The sequence below is a fragment of the Somniosus microcephalus genome, chromosome 7 (genome assembly GCF_052327205.1).
Source record: "Somniosus microcephalus isolate GS21.2 chromosome 7, FLI_Smic_1.0, whole genome shotgun sequence".
Classification (NCBI taxonomy): Eukaryota; Metazoa; Chordata; class Chondrichthyes; order Squaliformes; family Somniosidae; genus Somniosus; species Somniosus microcephalus.
Window position 1 is genome coordinate 27,649,636 of NC_140993.1, and position 21,919 is coordinate 27,671,554.

General features: G+C 44.9%; 1 protein-coding gene across 1 annotated transcript in view; it reads right to left on the minus strand.

The window, feature by feature from the left end:
• Positions 1-6,916, minus strand: part of LOC147114571 (uncharacterized) — a 29,815-nt gene extending 22,899 nt beyond the window's left edge. Inside the window, exons 1-2 of the mRNA XM_085992330.1 lie at positions 6,711-6,916; positions 1,627-1,884 (exon numbers count right to left, since the gene is read on the minus strand). Coding sequence (XP_085848456.1) covers positions 1,627-1,884; positions 6,711-6,807 — 355 coding nt within the window. The 5' untranslated portion in view covers positions 6,808-6,916. The remainder of the gene's footprint in view (positions 1-1,626; positions 1,885-6,710) is intronic.
• Between the last annotated feature and the right edge of the window lie 15,003 nt (positions 6,917-21,919).

Consider the following 21,919-nt stretch of genomic DNA (forward strand, 5'->3'; position numbering starts at 1 on the left):
ATAAAATAAAACACACCATTTTGTCCTTTAAGACTTTGGTTAGGCCTCTATCTCCAGTTTTGGAGCCCTTACATGGTGGGTGATATAAAAGCATTGTAAAAGGTTCAGAGAAAGCTCATTAGAATGATACCCATCTTAAAGCATCTTAGTTAGCCCGATAGGCTTAAAAAGCTGTCTCTAAATACATTAGAAAGGCGTGGACCCCGAGAGGATCTGATAGAGGTGTTTAAAATAATAAAGGGACTAGGCTAGATCGATTCTTCCAATTAGATAGGTTAGGAAGGACCAGCAGACATGCGTTTAAGTTGCGTACGGGTAGAACTAGGTTGGACGTCAGAAGGTTCTTCTTTTCCCAGCTAACAGTTGGTTTACGGAGCCAGCTGCCAGCTCATGCAATGAGTGCGGATTCGCTGCATGCCTTCAAAAGAGAGCTAGACCAGTTCCTGGCTGGGACGGAAATTGTGGCATACAAAAGGTAGGTGGAATACTAACTAATATAAATCAGGGTCAGTGTGTTCTCCTGAACTAGTTTTGATCACCTAAGGATGTCGGAGAGGAAATTCCCCCCCAACGAAATTGGCTTTGGGTTTTTTTTAATCAGTTTTTTTGTCTCTCCCAGGAGATCACATGGCTGTCGGCGGGTATTGGGTGTTGTAAAGGGCAGGCGCGATGGACCAGCTGTTCATTTTGCTCTCCATGGTCGTTCGTATATTCATATTTATATTTTGTTATGGCCTCGTCCACTTGTGGTGTAAGCTTTAAAGAATCCTGTATCTTCACACCAAAGCCTCTTTGCTCTTTTACTCCATTTAGAATCTTACCATTGAAGATTTATTTCCTTTCCCTGTATTTTCTTTCTTTATTATTTTACATTGAACGGCACGTGCCATCTATTTCCCCATCCTGCTAGCCTATCTATGCCTTCCTATTTTCTTTCACAATCTGTGCCACAATTCCCCCACCCTGTCTCCCCCATTTGGCATCAGCAATAGATTTCAATATTGTCCCCTCAGTTCATAAGTCAAGATCATTTATCTATATAGCACAGCAACAAGTAGCATTTATATAGTGCAGTTAATGTAGAAATGCATCCCAGATGTGTGATGCAAAACAGAGCTGGGAAAAAGAGGCAAAGATTAGGAGAGGTGACTTGGTCAAAGATATGGGTCTTAAAGGAGGAGAGGGAGGTGGAGTGGTTTAGGGGAGAGAATTCCAGAGAGTGGGACCCAGGGCTGGAGGAGACAACAAAGGTAAGGAAGAACATAGAATACAAAAGCAAGGAAATAATGTTGAACTTGTACAAGACCTCGATGAGTCTGCTGTTGGAGCATTACATACAGTTGTGGGCACCTCATTAAAGAAAACGTGAAATAAAAGCTGAGAATGCTAGTAACACACAGCAGGCCAGTCAGCAATAGTAAAGAGAAAGGACAAGTCAACGTTTTGGATGTGCACCATTCAGCAGAACTGGAAAAATAAAAGCTAGGCAAGCATGCTAGCAAAGTTGGAAAAGCGAAAAGAAGGAAGCTAAAGGGGCAAAATAACAGATACTCAAATCATAACTTGGAAAGGGTGGAGGAACAGAATCTGAACAAAAGGACTGATGTCAGCAAGCACAATATTTACCTTGCTTTCCAACTATTTGTTCGCTCAGATGCGGATCACACATTTTAAGCGCCTGGAAGAAGATGCCACAGGCTTTCTGCCCTTTTCGGATGACAGCGGACAGTAGCTCGGATGCCTTTGAAAGCATTTCAGACTTGGAGCCGATGACACTAAGCTCATATTGGTTGAGAATCCGCGTGCTATACAGGAAATGAGTGATCTGCTCTACCACTGCAGGGGACATTGACGTACCGAGCTTGTAGTAATGTCTACGCAAATCTATCAATCACAAACAGAAAGTACAGTTCATTAGCTTAAAAAAATATAAATCATTGTATAGGAAAAACAAATTATATATTTAAAACAACAACAACTTGCATTTATGTAGCGCCTTTAACATAGTAAAACGTCCCAAGACGCTTCACAGGAGCGTAATCAAACAAAATTTGACACCGAGCCACATAAGGAGATATTCGGACAAAGAGGTAGGTTTTAAGGAGTGTCTTAATGGAGGAAAGAGAGGTAGAGACGCGGAGAGGTTTAGGGAGGGAATTCCAGAGCTTAGGGTCTTGACAGCTGAAGGCACGGCCACCAATGGTGGAGCGAATAAAATCGGGGATGTGCAAGAGACCAGGACTGGAGAAGCGCTGAGATCTCGGAGTGCTGGAGGAAGTTTCAGGGATAGGCATTCATTCAGTGACTATTTACATGGTAATTTAATTTGAGGGCTCTGATGACCAATATAACACTGTAACAATCTTCCTGTGTTGCTGGGGCAAAGGTGTTACTTGTGCCGTGCAGTAGACGAGAGCTGAACATTAAATTGGTGGGGACAGGTATGAAATTCGGGTGTTTAGATACATTAGCTTTGTGAATAAGCAACTATTACAAAGTCTATACAGCACAGAAACAGGCCATTCAGCCCAATAGATCCATGTCGGTGTTTATACTGCACACGAGCCTCCTCCCACCCTTCATCATCTAACCCCATCAATATATCCTACTGTTCCTTCCTCCCTCATGTGCTTATCTAGTTTTCCCTTAAATGCATCTGTGCTATTGGCCTCAACTACTCCTTGTGGTAGCGAGTTCCACACTCTCGCCACTCTCTGGGTAAAGAGGTTTCTCCTGAATTCCCTATTGGATTTATTAGTGACTGTCTTATATTTATGGCCCCTAGTTCTGGTCTCCCCCACAAGTGGAAACCTCTTCTCTACGTCTACCCTATCAAACCCTTTCATAATCTTAAAGACCTCTATTAGGTCACCTCTCAGTCTTCTCTTTTCTAGGTAAAAAAGCCCCAGCCTGATCAATCTTTCCTGATAGGTATAACCTCTCAGTTCTGGTATCGTTCTAGTAATTTTGTTTTGCACCTTCTCCAGTGTCCATTTTATAATATGGAGACCAGAGCTGTGCACCGTACTCCAAGTGTGGTCTAACTAAGGCTCGATACAAGTTTAACATACCTTCTCTCCTTTTCAATTCTATCCCTCTAGAAATGAACCCCAGTGGTTTGTTTGCTTTTTTATGGCCTTATTAGCCTGTGTCGCTACTTTTAGTGATTTGTGTATCTGCACCTCTAGATCCCTTTGCTCTTCTAGCCCATTTAAACACTTATTTTCAAAGGAGTATGTGAACTCTTTATTCTTCCTACCAAAATGTACTACCTCACACTTATGTATGTGTGCAAAAACTAGCTGTGCAAAAAGGAGATTAAATAGGTTGGATGGAGTTCATGATAGGATGAATGGTGTATGGTCTGCAGAAGAAGTGGGCTTAATGAATCAAATAGCCTTAGCTTATTCCATACTTTCTTATGTTCTTATGTAATTCATTCAAGTCTTATGCTTTAGCATGTCACCTGAACCCTAGACTGTATCCATTATCCTCTATATAAATACAGTGACCGTGTAAATAAAGTAATCAACTGCATTCTTCAGGTCAGCACTTTATAAACTGACCGTGATTATATCAAAATTGCTAATCCTTCAGCGAGGATGGCATCACACATGGAATTCTAGATTTTATTAACAGAAGGAGAAAGTTTAGGGGAGATTTAATAGAGGCGTTCAAAATCATGAGGGGTTTTGATAGAGTGAATAAGGAGAAATTATTCCACTGGCAGGAGGGTCGGTAACCAGAGGACACAGATTTAAGGTAATTGGTAAAAGAGCCAGGGAGGAGATGAGGAGATTTTTTTTTTTATGCAGCGAGTTATGATCTGGAATGAGCTGCCTGAGCGGATGGTGGAAGCAGATTCAATAATAACTTTTAAAAGGGAATTGGATAAATAAGTGGGACTAATTGGAGAGCTCTTTCAAAGAGCCGGCACAGGTACAATGGGCTGAATGGCCTCCTTCTGTGCTGTAAGGTTCTATGATTCTAAGTTTTATCACAAAAGGTGCAGAATATAAAAACCAAGAGGTATTGATGATCCTATATAACACCTTAGGGCCTCTGCTGTATTGGGCTCCACTAGGATGCTACCAAGTATGAGGATATACAAATACAATGACCATTGCCTGGAATCATTATATCAATTACCTTCTTAATTGAGTGGAAAATGGACTTGAAAGTCCATTGCATTGACAAATTGACAGGCCGTCAATTGAGTAATAAGGCCAAACTTGAAATTCACAAGGGCTGGGGAATGGTAGCATATAGGGGTACAGTAGGTACAGTAGCATAGTGGTTATGCTAATGGCTAGTAATCCAAAGGCCTGGACTAATAACCCAGTGACATGAATTCAAATCCCACCACAGCAGCTGGGGAATTTAAATTCAATTAAATAAATCTGGAATGAAAAGCTAGTATCAGTAATGGTGACCATGAATTCTACTGGACTGACATAAAAACCCATTTGATTCACTAATGTCCTTTAGGGAAGGAAATCTGCTGTTCTTATCTGGTTTGGCTGATATGTGGCTCCAAATCCACAGCAATGTGGTTGACTGTCCTCTGAAATGGCCCAGCAAGCTACTCAGGTGGCTCACCACCACCTTCTCAAGGGCAATTAGGGAAGTGACATCCATATCCCGTGAATGAATGAAAAAAAGGGTGGAGCGGTAATCTCCACATGTGTCAATGCATCATGAGTGGTAGAGCTGCTCTCAAACTCCATCTGCATGAAAAGTTTCACTAGTACCTCAACAGTGTGTTATAAAAATAATCACCCTTCCAACTAATAAGCTACCATTTTCTTTTTAAGAGCATTATCCTACCAAGCTATACCTTCTTCATTTTCTCTCTTTACTGCAACAACACCTTGCCTTACTAATGCCTTTAGCGTAGAAAAATATCAGAGTTTCTCATAACTCAGATCTTTAACACTAGGATCAACAACAACAACTTGTGTTTATGTAGTGCCTTTAAAAAAAGAAAGACTTGCATTTATATAGCACCTTTCACAACCACAGGACGTCCCAAAGCGATTTACAGCCAATGAAGTACTTGTGAAGTGGAGTCACTGTTATAATGTAGAAAACGCAGCAGCCAATTCACACACAGCAAGCTCCCACAAACAGCAATGTGATAATGACCAGATAATCTGTTTTTAGTGATCTTGATTGAGGGATAAATATTGGTCAGGACACCGAAAAATAACATAGAAAAACGTCCCAAGGTGCTTTACAGCAACGTAATCAGACAAAAATCAACACCGAGCCAAAGAAGGAGATATTAGGAGGAATGGCGAAAAGCTTGGTCAAAGAGATGGGTTTTTAGGAGGGGCCTAAAGGAAGAGAGGGAGTTGGAAAGGCAGAGATGTTTAGAAAGAGAATTCCATAGCTTTGAGGCCTAGATGACTGAAGGCACTGCTGCCAATGGTGGGGCGAAGGGAGTGGGGGATGCACAAGGCCAGGAACACAGAGTTCTCAGAGGGTGGTTGGGCTGGATAACATTACAGAGTTATGGAGGGGCGAGGCCATGAAGGGATTTGAAAATGAGAATGAAAATTTAAAATTTGAGGTGCAGGGAGACAATGTCTCTGGGGAACCATAAACAAAAAGCAAGTAAATGGTCCAGAGACTTGAGCACAAAATTCCAGGTTCACACTCCCGGTGCAGTGCTGAGGGAGTGCTGCACTGTCGGAGGTGCCGTCTTTCGGATGAGACGTTAAACCGAGGTCCCCGTCTGCTCTCTCAGGTGGACGTAAAGCACTATTTCGCAGAAGAGCAGGGGAGTTATCCACGGTGTCCCAGCCAATATTTATCCCTCAATCAACATCACTATAAAAACAGATTATCTGGTCATTTATCACATTGCTGTTTGTGGGAGCTTGCTGTGCGCCAATCGGCCGCTGCATTTCCTACATTACAACAGTGACTACACTCCAAAAAAAAGTACTTTGTGGCTGTAAAGCGCTTTGGGACGTCCTGAGGTCGTGAAAGGCGCTCTATAAATGTAAGTTTTTCTTTAACTGCTGTAGTTCACAGATTAGTCTCAAAGCCTCATAATTATCCTGTCTGTCTGCCGGACACATGAGCCACATTTTACAACTGCTCATAGTGAAGGGGGTGAAAAAAAAATCTAGCAACACTTTATTGATAATATCACTTATTTTCGATTGGAGAAAAGAGTGCATTTTAACAAGTCACTTTTTGATGGCAGCGGGATTGTGATTTTTAACTCCACCAGCACTCCAGTAATACAGAAGGGAGTGGAGCCTTGACGTCTTCCCGAAGCACCTGACTCTGTACACAGCGGCAGAACTGTCTGCAGTCACCAGCTCGCCATTAAAAACGCCTGGGGACACCAGAAGATTTATCCCACTCCCCCTCCTCCAATGTAAGCCCCCAAAAAATAAAACCCAAGGACAAACTCCAGAAAGGCTTCACAATAAATATTTGGTTTTCCGAAAAGTTCTGATCCATTTGATATTTTGCTTGGCTTCCTGCCGACAGATCCGACACTTTTCTCTTAGGCAATATCTTAACAACAGGATCCCAAACAATCTTTTTTGTTGAAATCATTTCCCTCCCCTTCTGCTGGTCTGACTACTGGAGCAGCGCTGAGTGTGAACACTTCACCCCAGGAACAAGACCACCAGCCTCACTGCCAGGTCCTTCTCGCCCCGACTGGACTAGAAGATTAAGAACTGTCTTACCGGACTGTGCCATCCCGCCCGATCCCACTTCACTGCCAGACCGCTGAGACTTCAGATGGGAAACACCTCGAGCCCTTGACCCTCCATTGAGGCTCATTCTATTGAGGTTGAAAGGAGAAGACTGCTCCCTCTTTTAACTGCCAGCCAGTTCACTGGGAGTGAAAGAGCCAGCCCCTCTCAGAGAAGTTTCGCTGCTTGTTACTCCCACATAGGGGAATCCCCCAAGGATCTCCCGGCCCTTCACACAAAACAACACCGAGTGCAAAAAGGAACGGGGCTTCCTTGTTCTGGGCTCAGCTCTGCTTCGATTCATTGCTTTGTTACAGAGCGTTAAAATGTATATATTTTTTAAACAAAAAGCAGAGCTGTCAATCTCATTCATTTGGAGTGAGATTGGTTCGTTTTTGTTTTAAAAAAATGTGACTTTTTTATTCGTTCGGTGGGATGTGGATGTCTGGCAAGGCCAGCATTTATTGCCCATCACTAATTGCCCTCGAGAAGGTGGTGGTGAGCTGCCTTCTTGAACCGCTGCAGCCCGTGTGGTGACGGTACTCCCACAGTACTGTCAGGGAGGGAGTTTCAGGATTTTGACCCAGCTATGATGAAGAAATGGCGATATACTTCCAAGTCAGGATGGTGTGTGACTTGGAGGGGAACTTGGAGGTGGTGGTGTTCCCATGTTCATGTATCTCCAGGGCTGGCCTTGTTCACTTTTTTTTTGGGTTGGGGGGGGGGACCGCGCTGGCCATTCAGAATTCCGCGCAGGTACGTTCTTTTTCCCATTTAAAAGCCGATGAGCCAGCTGCGCGGGAGCTCCAGAGCGCTGTGCAGCCGCGCAGCTTAAAGGGAACATTGGCTACCGCCCAGGGCGCCGTGGTGAGGTGGCACCGTGGTCAGGGAGCGCCGTGGTATGGGGACACTGTGGTCAGGGGGCACCGTGGTCAGGGAGCGCCGTGGTATGGGGACACTGTGGTCAGGGGGGTGCCGTGGTCAGGGGGCGCCGTGGTCAGGGGCGCCGTGGTCAGGGGGCGCCGTGGTCAGGGGCCGCCGTGGTCAGGGGCCGCCGTGGTCAGGGGCCGCCGTGGTTAGGGGGCGCCGTGGTCAGGTCGGGGGCCACCGTGGTCGGGGGCCGCCGTGGTCAGGGGGCACCGTGGTCGGGGGCCGCCGTGGTCGGGGGGTGCCGTGGTCGGGGGCCGCCGTGGTCAGGGGGGTGCCGTGGTCAGGGGCCGCCGTGGTCAGGGGGGCGCCGTGGTCAGGGGGGCGCCGTGGTCAGGGGGCACCGTGGTCAGGGGGGCGCCGTGGTCAGGGGGTGCTGTGGTCAAGAGGGTCTGACCTCTGAGAAGAACTTGGCCCTCTCCAAAGTCTGCTTCCACTGCACTGCAGCGCTCCTCAAGAAGAGCAAACTTCACGTTTCAAGAGCAAGTTCCCAAACACGTGGATCGCATTCAGGATCCTGCTAACCATGCCTGTATCGGTGGCGAGCAGCGAACGGAGCCTCTCCACGTTTGAAGCTCATACAAAGACATTTGCGATCGACCATGGGAGATTACAGGCTATCTTCGCTGCCCATCCTGTCTATCTAACAGTGTCAGCCCTGGCTCAGTGGGTAACACCCTCTCACCTCTGAGTCAGGAAGGTCATGGGTTCAAGTCCCACTCCAGAGACTTGAGCACAAAATCTAGGCTGACACTCCAGGGCAGTACTGAGGGAGTGCTGCACTGTCGAAGGTGCCGTCTTTCGGATGAGATGTTAAACCGAGGGCCCCGCCTCTCAGATCCCATGGCATGGGTTTGAAAAAAGCAGGGGGAGTTATCCCTGGTGTCCTGGCCATAATTTATCTGTCAATTAACACTAAAAAAAACATTATCTGGTCATTATCGCATTGTTGTTTGTGGGCGCTTGCTGTGCACAAATTGGCTTCTGTGTTTCCTACATTAAACCAGTGACTAGACTTCAAAAAGTGCTTCATTGGCTGTAAAGCGCTTTGGGATATCCTGAGGTTGTGAAAGGCGCTATAGAAATGCAAGTCTTTCTTTTTTGATGTGGCTCAAAATATCTTGGTGAACAAAGTTTTCTATTTGTTATTGTTATTTATTAGTTTAGTGTTTAATTTAATGTTTAGTTTATTTGTCCCTTAGCTATAATGTTATTTTTTATGACTTATATCGTTTATTATATAAAATGATAAAAAAAACTTTTGAGATTACAGCTTTATTTCTGAAACTTCTGTTAATAAACTACATACTTAAACTCAAAGAAAGGGCGGCCAGAATACAAATTCGCCCAGGGCACCATTTTCCCTAAGGCCAGCCCTGTGTATCTCGCCCCTATAATGTAACACAGCTCCGTACCGTTAAATTGGTTCGCTTTTGATCATAAACCTCGCTCCTGACGTCTTCTGTTGACAGATCTGAACAGGCTTTGGTACAGTCAGACTGAAAGCAAAGCGATTTGCCAGGAAAAAACATGTATTACGCTATGGGATGAAACTTACAGCACCGAAAGACAGTCGCAATCCACCATTTCCACATGTTTATACTCATGAAATGAGTTTTTAAAAAAGTGTTGAGAACGAAGTGCCTGCAGTTTTAAAAAGAACCATAACAAATAGATCTTGGTAAATAAAAACAGACATTGCTGGAAACATTCACCAGATCAGGCAGCATCTGCGGAGAGAGAAACAGAGACATTTCAGGCCGATAACGTTTCAGCAGAATCATAGAATGATACAACACAGAAGGAGGCCATTCAGCCCATCATGCCTGTGCCAGCTCTTTGGTAGAGCTCTCCAATTAATCCCTGCTCTTTCCCCCAAAGCCCTGTAATATTTTTCCCTTCAAGTATGTATCAAATTCCCTTTTGAAAGTTACTATTGAATCTGCTTCCACCATCCTTTCAGGCAGATCACAACAACTCGCTGTGTAAAAAAAATGTTTCCTCATGTGGTCTCTGGTTCTTTTGCCAATCACCTTAAATCTGTGTCCTCTGGTTACCGACCCTTCTGCCACTGGAAACGGTTTCTCCTTATTTACTCTGTCAAAACTATTCATGTAAGAAGTCGCACAACACCGGGTTATAGTCCAACAGTTTTATTTGAAATCACAAGCTTTCGGAGCGCTGCTCCTTCATCAGGTGAAGTGGAGAGATGCAGAAAGACACAGCTTATATAGTCAGAGAATAATGCCAGATGATTACAGGTAATCTTTCTAACTGCCATTTATCACACCTCGGCAGAAAGATAATCACAGCAATCAAAGGTGATTATCTCTCTGCCGAGGTGTGATAAATGGCAGTTAGAAAGATTACCTGTAATCATCTGGCATTATTCTCTGACTATATAAGCTGTGTCTTTCTGCATCTCTCCACTTCACCTGATGAAGGAGCAGCGCTCCGAAAGCTTGTGATTTCAAATAAAACTGTTGGACTATAACCTGGTGTTGTGCGACTTCTTACATTTGTCCACCCCAGTCCAACACCGGCATCTCCACACCAAAACTATTCATGACTTTGAACACCTCTATCAAATCTTCTCTTAGCCTTTTCTGCTTGAAGGAGAACAACCCCAGCTTCTCCAGTCTCTCCACATAACTGAAGTCCCTCAACCCTGGTACCATTCTAGTAAACCTCTTCTGCACCCTCTCCAAGGTCTTGACAATCTTCCTAAAGTGTGGAGCCCAGAATTGAACACAATTCTCCAGCTGGAGCCTAACCAGTGTTTTATTAAGGTTTAGCATAACTTCCTTGCTTTTGTACTCTATTCCTCTATCAATAAAGCCAAGGATCCCATGTGCCTTCTCAACTTGTCCTGCCACCTTCAAAGATTTGTGTTCATACACCCCCAGGTCTCTCTGTTCCTGCACCCCCTTCATATTGCCTCTCCTCATTCTTCCTACCAAAAGTATCACTTCACACTTCTCTGCGCTAAATTTCATCTGCCACGTGTCTGCCCATTTCACCAGTCTGTCTATGTCCTCCTAAAATTTGTTGCTATCCTCCTCATTGTTTACTACATTTCCGAGTGTCATATCACCTGCAAACTTTGAAATTATGCTCTGTATACCCCAGTTCAGGTCATCAATGTATATCAGAAAATGCAGTGGTCCTGATACCAACCCCTGGGGAACACCACTATATACCACCCATCAGTCTGATAAATAACCGTTCACCACAACTCTCTGGTTTCTGACCCTTAGCCAATTTTGTATCCATGCTGCCACTGTCCATTTAATCCCATGGGCTTTAATTTTGCTAACAAGCCTATTATGTGGTACTTGGTCAAATACCTTTTGAAAGTCCATATACATAACATCAACCGTACTACCCTCATCAACCCTCTCCATTATTTCGTCAAAAAACTCGATCAAGTTAGTCAAACACGATTTGCCTTTAACAAATCCATGCTGACTTTCAATTATTAGTCCATACTTTTCCAAATGGCAATTAATTTTGTCCCAGATTATTGTTTCTAAAAGTTTCCCCACCGCCGACATTAGGCTGACTGGCCTGTAGTTGCAGAGTTTATCTCTCTCCAATTTTTTAATCAGGGTTATAACATTGGCAAGCCTCCAGTCCTCTGGCACCTCTCCCATATCCAAGGAGGATTGGAAAATTGTGACCAGAGTTTCCGCTATCTCCAATTTTACTTCCGTCATTAAGCTAGGATGCATCCCATCCAGACCAGGTGACTTTTCTACTTTGAGGACTGCCAACCTTTTAAGTACCTCCTCTATCTATTTTTAACATATCCAATATCGCCACTACCTCTTCCTTTACTATTACATTGGCAGCAGGCACCTCAAAGCACTGCAGATCTACCACCAACGCTGCCTCTGCAAGATCCTGCAAATCCATTGGCAGGATAGGCGCACCAACGTCAGTGTTCTTGCTCAGGCCAACATCCCCAGCTTCGAAGCTTTGACCACGCTCGATCAGCTCCGATGAACGGGTCACATTGTCTGCATGCCCGATACGAGACTCCCAAAGCAAGCGTTCTACTCGGAGCTCCGACACGGCAAGAGAGCCCCAGGTGGGCAGAGGAAATGCTTTAAGGACACCCTCAAAGCCTCCTTGAAAAAGTGCAACATCCCCACCGACACCTGGGAATCCCTGGCCCAAGACCGCACAAAGTGGAGGAGAAGCATCCGGGAAGGCGCCGAACACCTCGCGTCTCTTCACTGGGAGCAAGTGGAAGCCAAGCGCAAACAGCGGAAGGAGCCCACGTCAACCCAAGCACCCCACCCACCCGCCCCTTCAACCACCGTGACAGAGACTGTAGGTCCCGCATTGGACTCATCAGTCACCTGAGAACTCATTTTTAGTGTGGAAGCAAGTCATCTTCGGTCCCGAGGGACTGCCTAAGAAGAGAAGACATTGGCAGCATCCTCTTCTCTAGTGAAGACAGATGCAAAGTACTCATTTAGTACCTCAGCTATGCCCTCCGCCTCTACAAGATGATCTCCTTTTTGGTCCCCAATCGGCCCCACCCTTCCTTCAACTACCCTTTTAATATTTGTGTTTATAAAAGACTTTTGGGTTCCCATTTATGTTAGCTGCTAATCTATTCTCATACTTTCTCTTTGCACCCCTTATTCCCTTTTTTTAGATTTCCTCTATACTTTCTATATTCAGCTTGGTTCGCTACTGTATGTTGAACATCCTTCCCGAATACCTTGTAGCCAGGAATATGTAGTTCACAATCTTCCCCTTCTTTGAGCCCGGTCTCTGTTATTGCCACAATGTTGTAGTCCCATGTGCCTCCAGCTCACCAACCTTATTTACCACGATATGTGCATTTATGTACATGCACTCCAAACCCATCTTAGACTGCCTTTCATTTGCCCCCCTGCCTGATCCCTCCTAATTCTGAACGATTCTTTACTCTCGTGCTATTTGCCTACCCCAGTCCTCGACGCACCTTTCTCCTGGATAATGTTATGGAGATTTAACTGGAAGATGTTCGATATTTAACAGCTTTTAAGCAAGTGCAGAGTTGGGGAAGGGGGCGGGATGAAGGAACAAAGGGGAAGATCTGTGATGGGGTGGGTAGGAGTGACTAAAGGACAACTGATGGTGGAAGGGAGAAAAGGGGATGGTAACGGGACAGGTAGAGAAACACAAGATGGGTCCCGAGGAGGTGTAAATGGTTGCAGCGGACTAGCAGAAGGGGAGGGAAGCATGACAAATCTGGCAAAGATGAGAAGGCTCCCGTGGTCTGAGAAAGGTGGGTAGATCCCAGGGGGGCGGGCCACCCCGCCGACCATGTACCGATAGAGGATCCTTCCCTATTTCAGATCTCCAGCATCTGCAGTATTTACTCTTTTTTTTAGATTTTGGTAAAGTTAGTTTCTGTCTTCTTGAGGGTTTAAACACTTCCCAGGCTCGTCCTAGGCACATTTAAACTGTTGTTGTTGTTTTAAATACATCAATATTACCAAGAAGTTTTGTAAAACTCAGGGCGTCCTACAGCCATTATGAGGTCGGATCATCGTCACAAATCATAGGAACATTTGAAAGTCCAGAGTGAGGGAAGGCTTTTCAAGAGCATCAAACCCACTCCGTCCACAGCCCACGTATGTTTATTTTATCGGGTGCTTCCTTCCCCCCAACTACCACGTGTTGATCCCCCTACACTAATGGTCAATACATTCCTTGCTTTACCTTCCCTCTCCTTCCCCCACCCCAAAACAAGCAGTGAGTACTCAATCCCCCTTCTCAATAGATATCAATCAGCTATCATTTAAATTTCTCTAGGAGTCTGTTCACTCGACCAGAGGGTTTCAGGCTGAGGTTTTTTTGATATTCATTCCTGGGATGTGGGCGTCACTGGCTCAGTTTGGGGTCAAATACTATGCTGAGGCTGCGAGTAGTTTGGTTCAGCCTCAAACAGTGGCCATGGAGGGAGACGGAATCGGTAGCTATGGAACGGAGTTTGTGGCGGGTGCCAAATACAATTACTTCTTCAATTAATCAGCTTAGAAAGGACCAAGGATGCCACATTGTAAAATCTTAACCCTGTTGTGTCGGTACCTTTCTACCTAGACACAATTTAGGACTCAGAACACAGAGATTCAAACATGAAGTGCTTTATTGGAAGGAAAGGAAGTTCTGGAAAGTTCCGAACAAAGAGAGCTAAACTTAACAGAGAACACCCAACCATTTATCTCCTGTGACAGCGCCACCACAGGTGGGAGGAGAACACACAATAGAACACACAATACATAACAAACCCAGTAAAAATAAAGGATTGTGAAATATTAAAATTGCACTACTAGATTAGATCCTCTATCACATTTAATAAATGCTAGAATTATTAACAAATTTTGCTGTAAAAACATTCGTGGATATAATGTCATTACTGCACCAACCTTTTTCTCCTTGTTCACAAGCTTATATTTTTGGGTGTCTTTTATTCTTTTTTACTCTTGATAGTTTTAGCTTCCATATTTCAGACAACTCTCATAGCTATCAATCCTCCCTGTGCCCTCGAGAGTATCTTCACTTGAACTGGTATTTAGGTAAGTTTCATAGAGTACTCAGGATAATAAACAGAGAATTATTTTTTTGATTACTTTAGCTACCGGTTCTATAATATGCCTTGGCAGGATTCTCCTAGTCATAGAGAGATGACAGAATAACACTATACATGATTCTGTTTTAAGTTTTAACAGGCAAACCAATTTATTAAACAGTATTAGAACAAATGAATAAAAAGCAATAATATAACATAAAGGGTTTTGATAAAGTAAATAAGGATAAATTGTTTCCACTGGCAGGAGGGTCAGTAACCAGAGGACACAGGTTTAAGATCATTGGCAATAGGACCAGAGGGGAGATGAGGATAAAAAAATTTCCGCAGCGAGTTATTATGATCTGAAATGCACTGCCTGAAAGATTCAACAGTAACTTTCAAAAGGGAATTGGATATATACTTGAAAAGGAAAAACTTGCAGGGCTATGGGGAAAGAACAGGGAAGTGAGACTAATTAGATGGCTCTTTCAAAGAGTCGGAACTGACACGATGGCAAAATGGCCTCCCTCTATGCGGTATGATTCTATGATTCTAACATATATAGTTAAAGTAATGAAGCTTAATCTCCTGCTCATTACAGTAGAAACAAAAAATTCATAGTTCATATACTAAGCTAAATTTGAATTAACTTACCTCAAATTTTAATATTTTTTAAATATTTTAATCAATTAAATAAGTGTCTGGCTAACTAATACACTTTGAAAATTTTAGACTAATTCACTTTGCAGATTACAGAAAGCCTCTTGTTTGTTGAAAGCCCAAGATAGACTCATTGAGTTGAACAGGGTTAGGCTGATAAAGCTTTTTAAAACAGTAACTGACTTCCAATTTAAAAATATGCCAATTATACACATACTTGAACAAAAATCACTCAGCATGTTTGTATTTGAATTGAGTGACTTGGCTCCAACCTGAAGCAAACTGCCTAGCAACAACCAATAAATTATTACAACAATGTATTGAGTTTTCTATATTCATTCTTAGGATGTGGGCATCGCTGGCAAGGTCAGCATTCATTGCCTTTGAGAAGATGATGGTGGGTCTTCTTCTTGAACCGCTACAGTCCTTGTGGTGAAGGTGCTCCCATAATGCTATTAGTTAAACTGGGACATCTTTGGTGTGAGTGAAGCTGGTTTTTAAATACCTTGGGCTGGATTTTGCCAGCTGAGATGAGTTGGGAGCGGGTCTGCTGGTTTCCAGGTTTTAGTTCCGCCCCCAGCCATGTCTGATGAACAGACGCTATTTTCCCTTGCTGCAATGCTCCATCTCACCCTCAGTAAGCTCCCCACTGGAGTGGAGCTAATTTACAGAACAAACGGGAAACTGTTCAACCTCCGACGCCTCTAGTCCCGATCCAAGGTCGTCCCATTCTCTGTCGTCGAATTACAGTATGCAGACGATGCTTGCATCTGCGCTCACTCGGAGGTCAAACTCCAAATCATTGTAAACACCTTCACCGAAGCATACGAGAGCATGGGCCTTACACTAAACATCCGTAAGACAAAGGTCCTCTACCAGCCTGCCCCCGCCACACAGTGCTGCCCCCCGATTATCAAAATCCACGACAAGGCCTTGGACAACGTGGACAACTTTCCATACCTCAGGAGCCTACTGTCAACAAGGGCAGACGTTGACGACGAAGTCCAACACTGCCTTCAGTGTGCCAGTGCAGCCTTCGGTCGCCTGAGGAAGAGAGTGTTTGAAGACCAGGACCTCAAACCCGGCACTAAGCTCGTGGTCTACAGGGCAGCAGTGATACCTGCCCTGCTGTATGCCTCAGAGACATGGACCATGTACAGCAGGTACCTCAAAGCACTGGAGAGGTACCACCAACGCTGCCTCCGCAAGATCCTGCAAATCCATTGGCAGGATAGGCGCACCAATATCAGTGTTCTTGCTCAGGCCAACATCCCCAGCATCGAAGCTCTGACCACGCTCAATCAGCTCCAATGGACGGGTCACATTGTCCGCATGCCTGATACGAGACTCCCAAAACAAGCGCTCTACTCGGAGCTCCGGTATGGCAAGAGAGCCCCAGTGGGCAGAGGAAATGCTTCAAGGACACCCTCAAAGCCTCCTTGAAAAAGTGCAACATCCCCATCGACACCTGGGAATCCCTGGCCCAAGACCGCACAAAGTGGAGGAGAAGCATCCGGGAAGGCGCCGAACACCTCAAGTCTCTTCGTCGGGAGCAAGCGGAAGCCAAGCGCAAGCAGCGCAAGGAGCGCACGTCAACCCAAGCACCCCACCCACCCGCCCCTTGAACCACCATCTGCCCCACCTGTGACAGAGACTGTAGGTCCCGCATTGGACTCATCAGCCACCTGCGAGCTCATTTTTACTGTGGAAGCAAGTCATCCTCAGTTCCGAGGGACTGCCTAAGAAGAAGAAGATTTTCCCTTGATTGGCCTTGTTAAGCCCGCCTTGCGGGCTTGCCAGCCATTTAAGGGAAAGCTAGTGTCAGATGACGTCAGTGCATGACACTTCAGCTGCCGGTTTTCTTAAAAGGGACAGGCCCCATCATTTTTTGACAGATGAATTGTCAGTGTTTGACAGCATTGAGGTGCTGTCAAACACTGGCAATCACTGTCCAAAGGTGAGCCCTTGTACCCAGGCTCACCAGTGATTCTCTCCTTTGGAGAAAACAGATGGCAGCTGCATATGAGATTGCAGAAGCCATCTGTCAATTCACCCGATCAGATGAGGCTTCACAGAAACATCAAATCTTGTCACCTGCAGATACATATAAACAGAATAAAAATATTTCTCACTGCATTCTCTCACCTGTCATACTTACCTGTACACCATTGCACCCATCACACTACCTCTGCAGCTGCCATTTGCACACTTACACTGCAGCAGACACACAGCTCGCCTCGCTGACCCTGGCGGGGTTTCCCACTGTCGGGAAGCTCACATCAGCAGGCTGAAAATGAGGAAAAGCCTCTTAACTGCCTGTTAACTACCTGTTAACAGGCAGATAATTGGCTCTAATTCCCTTCCCGCCGCTAGGAGGCGGGTCCCTGCGCGAGTCGGGGACCCGCCTCCTGGGAAGATGGTTCGGAGGCAGGTTGGGCACGGGTTGGGACCCGCTCCCAATTTTTCCCATTTTCACAGCAGTCCCACCTCCAAATCCACCTCCTCAGGGCTGGTAAAATCCAGCCCCTTATGTACCATGACAGAATTAAACGGCTCTTTTTCCGAGTGGCAGGCAGTGACTAGTGGGGTACCGCAGGGATCGGTCCTTGGACCCCAGCTATTCACAATATATATTAATGAATCTGGATGAGGGAACTAGATGTAATATCTCCAAGTTTGCAGACGACACAAAGCTGGGTGGGCGTGTGTGCAGTGAGGAGGATGCCGAGAAACTCCAGTATGATTTGGACAGGTTGGGTGATTGGGCAGAAGCATGGCAGATGCAATATAACGTGGATAAATGCGAGGTTATACACTTTGGTGTCAAAAACAGGAAGGCAGATTATTATCTGAATGGCAATAGATTGGGAGAAGGGGAAGTGCAACGAGACCTGGGCATCCTTGTGCACCGGTTGCTAAAAGTAAGCATGCAGGTGCAGCAGGCGGTTAAGAAGGCAAATGGTATGTTGGCCTTCGTAGCGAGAGGGTTTGAGTACAGGAACAAGGATGTCTTGCTGCAGTTGTACAGGGCCTTGGTGAGATCACATCTTGAGTATTGTGTGCAGTTTTGGTCGCCTTATCTGAGGAAGGATGTTCTTGCCATGGAAGGAGTGCAGCGAAGATTCACCAGACTGATACCTGGGATGGCAGGAATGACGTATGAGGCGAGATTGGGTCGATTGGGCTTGTACTCGCTGGAGTTTAGAAGAATGAGAGGGGATCTCATCGAAACTTATAAAATTCTAACAGGACTAGACAGACTAGATGCTGGAAGGATGTTCCCGATGGTCGAGGAGTCCAGAACTAGGGGTCACAGTCTAAGGATAAGGGGTAAGCCATTTAGGACTGAGATGAGGAGGAATTTCTTCACCCAGAGAGTGGTGAACCTGTGGAATTCTCTGCCGAAGAAGGCAGTTGAGGCCAATTCATTAAATATATTCAAGAAGGAGTTGGATATACTTCTTAAGGCTAAAGGGATCAAGGGATATGGAGAGAAGGCAGGGACAGGGTACTGAATTTGGATGATCAGCCATGATCTCATTGAATGGCGGAGCAGGCTCGAGGGGCCGAATGGCCTACTCCTGCTCCTATCTTCTATGTTTCTATGTTTAAAGAGCCAATATCAAGCTAAGCAGTAGACAAAAATGCTTCATTTTTACCAACAATGTCTTGATTTCATTGTTGGGCTCCTGAAAAGTGGAAGTGAAACTCTGAATGAATTCCTAATTTCAGAATCACAGACCTAAAACTACATCTAACCATTAATTAATTACTGAGTAGTTAAATGGATTGTCTCCATGTATGATGATCTTCAATCCCATATTCCAGATTAGAATCAACAGCCTCCAGTATCATCCATTGCTGAAGATAGTATCTCAAGAATAGGTTCATTTCCAGTGTATATTGGTCATAAAATTGTTGAACTTAATTAAATTCCTTTATCTTTTGCTATTGGATCATAAATTCAGTGGGTCCTTAACTAGATCTTTATAGACTAATAAACAAGGGCGAGATCAGCTGTTTGCATCACTTAACCCACCCACTAAGATCATCTAGATGTTATCTTGTGAAGGTTTGAAACCATATATTTATATTTTATTCAGAGTACTTCATACTTGAGACATGTTTAAGTCTATCAACAGTCTATTTGATATTTTTCTTCCACAAATATGTTCTGGTCCTGCATTCGTTACTTATAGAAATGATTTCAGAGTGAAAGTAGAGACAATCGATGTTCCAAAATAACTCCTGTTTAATTATTGCTCAATTTTTTTAGGCAACAGTAATAATTCATTTTTAGAAATTCATCAGTACAGGAAAAAAATTGAGATGATTGCTCCAAAGCGATGACTGGGCTGGGTGGAAAACACTCTGAAACTTGTCTTCTCTGTGCAGATTAGTCAGTGTTTTTGCAGTGAGATTGAGGTGATGTAGTTATTAGTCATTCAGAGGAACTAAATTTAAACGGTATCGTACAACTAGACTTGGGGTGGAATGGGTGATATCTTACACAATGAAACTCACTGCACTCAACACCAGTCACAATCTAGGCTTCCCTTGAGCAATATATATTGTTTCAGTTTTTTTTAAAGGATTTGAGGGGAAATTCATGCAGAGTTCAGGAAACAGAAACAGTTTCAAAATATGCTTCCGCTCCTTCAGTGTTGAATTATCTGATTATCTTAACATAAGACATGTTTCTGCATGTTCTGAACCACTGTCTTCCTTCCTATTTTAGCCCAAACCTCTTCAACTAATGTGACTTGTAGCAGCTCACAGTGGCCAATTACACCCTACAGTTTGTGTTGCTGAATGGCAGATCAACACCAATGCAAACTGAATAATGTAATGTTGATGCAAACGCTCCCAAATCCAATTTTGGGAAGGAGAAAAAAATTGCAGGGGTATGGGGAAAGAGCCGGGGTGGGGGGGGGGGGGGTAGTGGGACTAACTGGATTGCTCTTCGAAAGAGCCGGCGCAGACTCGATGGGCTGAATGGCCTCCTTCTGTGCTGTACTATTCTATGATAGTGCAAGACCACCTCCTGCTGCCTTGTCCCCATTCCTACTAAACTGCTGACCACCCGACTTCCCTTCCTGGGGCCCCATGCAAGCTGACATTTAAATGGTTCCCTCATCTCAGGTACTGTCCGCCTCCCTTTCAAAACCACCATCACCCCACTCTTCAAAAAACTCACCCTCGAGCCCTCTGTACTTGCAAACTACTGCTCCAGTTTTCCAATCTCCTTTTCCTCTCTGAAGTCCTTTAACATTTTGCTGCCACATAAATCCGTGCCCTCTTTTCCACAGCTCAGGTTTTCGTCCCTGCCACAGCCCCGAAATGGCCCTAACCAAAGTCGCAAATGGTATCTTTGACACGGCTGACCACACCATCCTCCTGTTAACACCTCTCCTCCGTTGTCCAACGCAGTGGGACTGCCCTCACTCGGTTTCACTCTTACCTATCCAATCATAGCCAGATGATCGCTTGCAACGGCTTCTCTTCCTACACCTGCACCCTCACCTCTGGAGTTCTCCAAGGGTCCATCCTTGGGCTTTCCTCGTCCTCATGCTACTGTAAGACGTGCTGAAATCGCCCCTCGTCCCGTCAAACAGTTTCCAAAGTTCAGACCCGTCGAACAGACAATACAAAACCCAATGAATCTGTGAAAACTTCTTTTACTTAAACATCAGCAAGATGTTACAAGTAAATACCAAATACAAACTGTTACAAGCAAGCATCTAAAATCATTAACTTTAAGCTCAGGTGATCAGAAGCAACCACAAACATACTAACACCAGCGAGAGGTCAATTCAGCGATGACTAGACGTGTGACTTTAACTGGCAACTGACCAGGTCGCCCACGACTGCAGCCACCAGTGTCAGTCTACAACATCCCTTATACCCCAAAACCTGGCAACTCGCCCACAGCATTCGTGTCCCAAACTCGTGTGATTAATGTTGTTTTTCTCTCTCTCTCTCCTTCTATCTGTTTTGACGCTTAGTTAACCAGGGCCAGACATTCAAGGTAACAACAGAAAATGCTGGAAAAACTCAGCAGGCCAGGGCAACATCCGTGGAGAGAGAAACAGGGTCAACGTTTCAGGTCGAAGATCCTTCGTCAGGACCTGAAACGTTGACTCTGTTTCTCTCTCCACGGATGTTGCCTGGCCTGCTGAGTTTTTCCAGCGTTTTCTGTTGTTATTTTGGATTTCCAGCATCCGCAGTATTTTGCTACCAGACATTCAGGGGTTGGAGAGAGTCGGTGTTTTCACATCTGCAGGGTTGTTGACTCGTGGTTCTCACAGAATTTTCAAGATCTTATCTTTTGAAGGAAAAATACCAGCACATCATTTATTTTTCAGATGTTTTAGCCAAGCACTCTCTTGCCCTCAAAGCTTGTCGGTACATTTGGTCGCTTTTAGATTCGGTCAAGTTTACCATGGACAGTATTACACTACCCTTGGCCATATCATTTGCAGACAGGAATCAGCTTCCAAAGCTATGGTGATGACACCCAGCTCAACATCTCCAACACCTAATCAACCCCTCCACTATTTCTTGTTGTTAAGGCTCCTTGTCCGGCATCCAGTCCTGGATAAACTGCAATTTCCTCTAGTTAAACATTGGGAAGACCAAAGCCATCGTCTTTGACTCCCACCACACACTTTGGACCCTAGCCATCGATTCCATCCCGCTCCCCGGCCACCAGCCCAGGCTGAAACAGGCTACTCACAACCTAAGCATTCTACTCGACACCCAATTGAACCTCCAACCCCGTATCCTCTCTGACGTAATAAAACTCACGATGCATTTGGTTTGAGCATAAAGCAAGGCTTACAAAATGTCCCTGGCAAGCTGGGGCCCACGCCCGAGTATTTATACTCCTTGGACGGCGCCACCAGCTGGCCATCCAGTGTTATTTCATAAGTAGTTTCTTGAGGATGGGATTTATAACACTCTCCATCACAAAGACAATGTTCTGCCACCTCCATCCATCCCTCAAACCATCTATCGCTAAAACCCTGACCCATACCTTTGA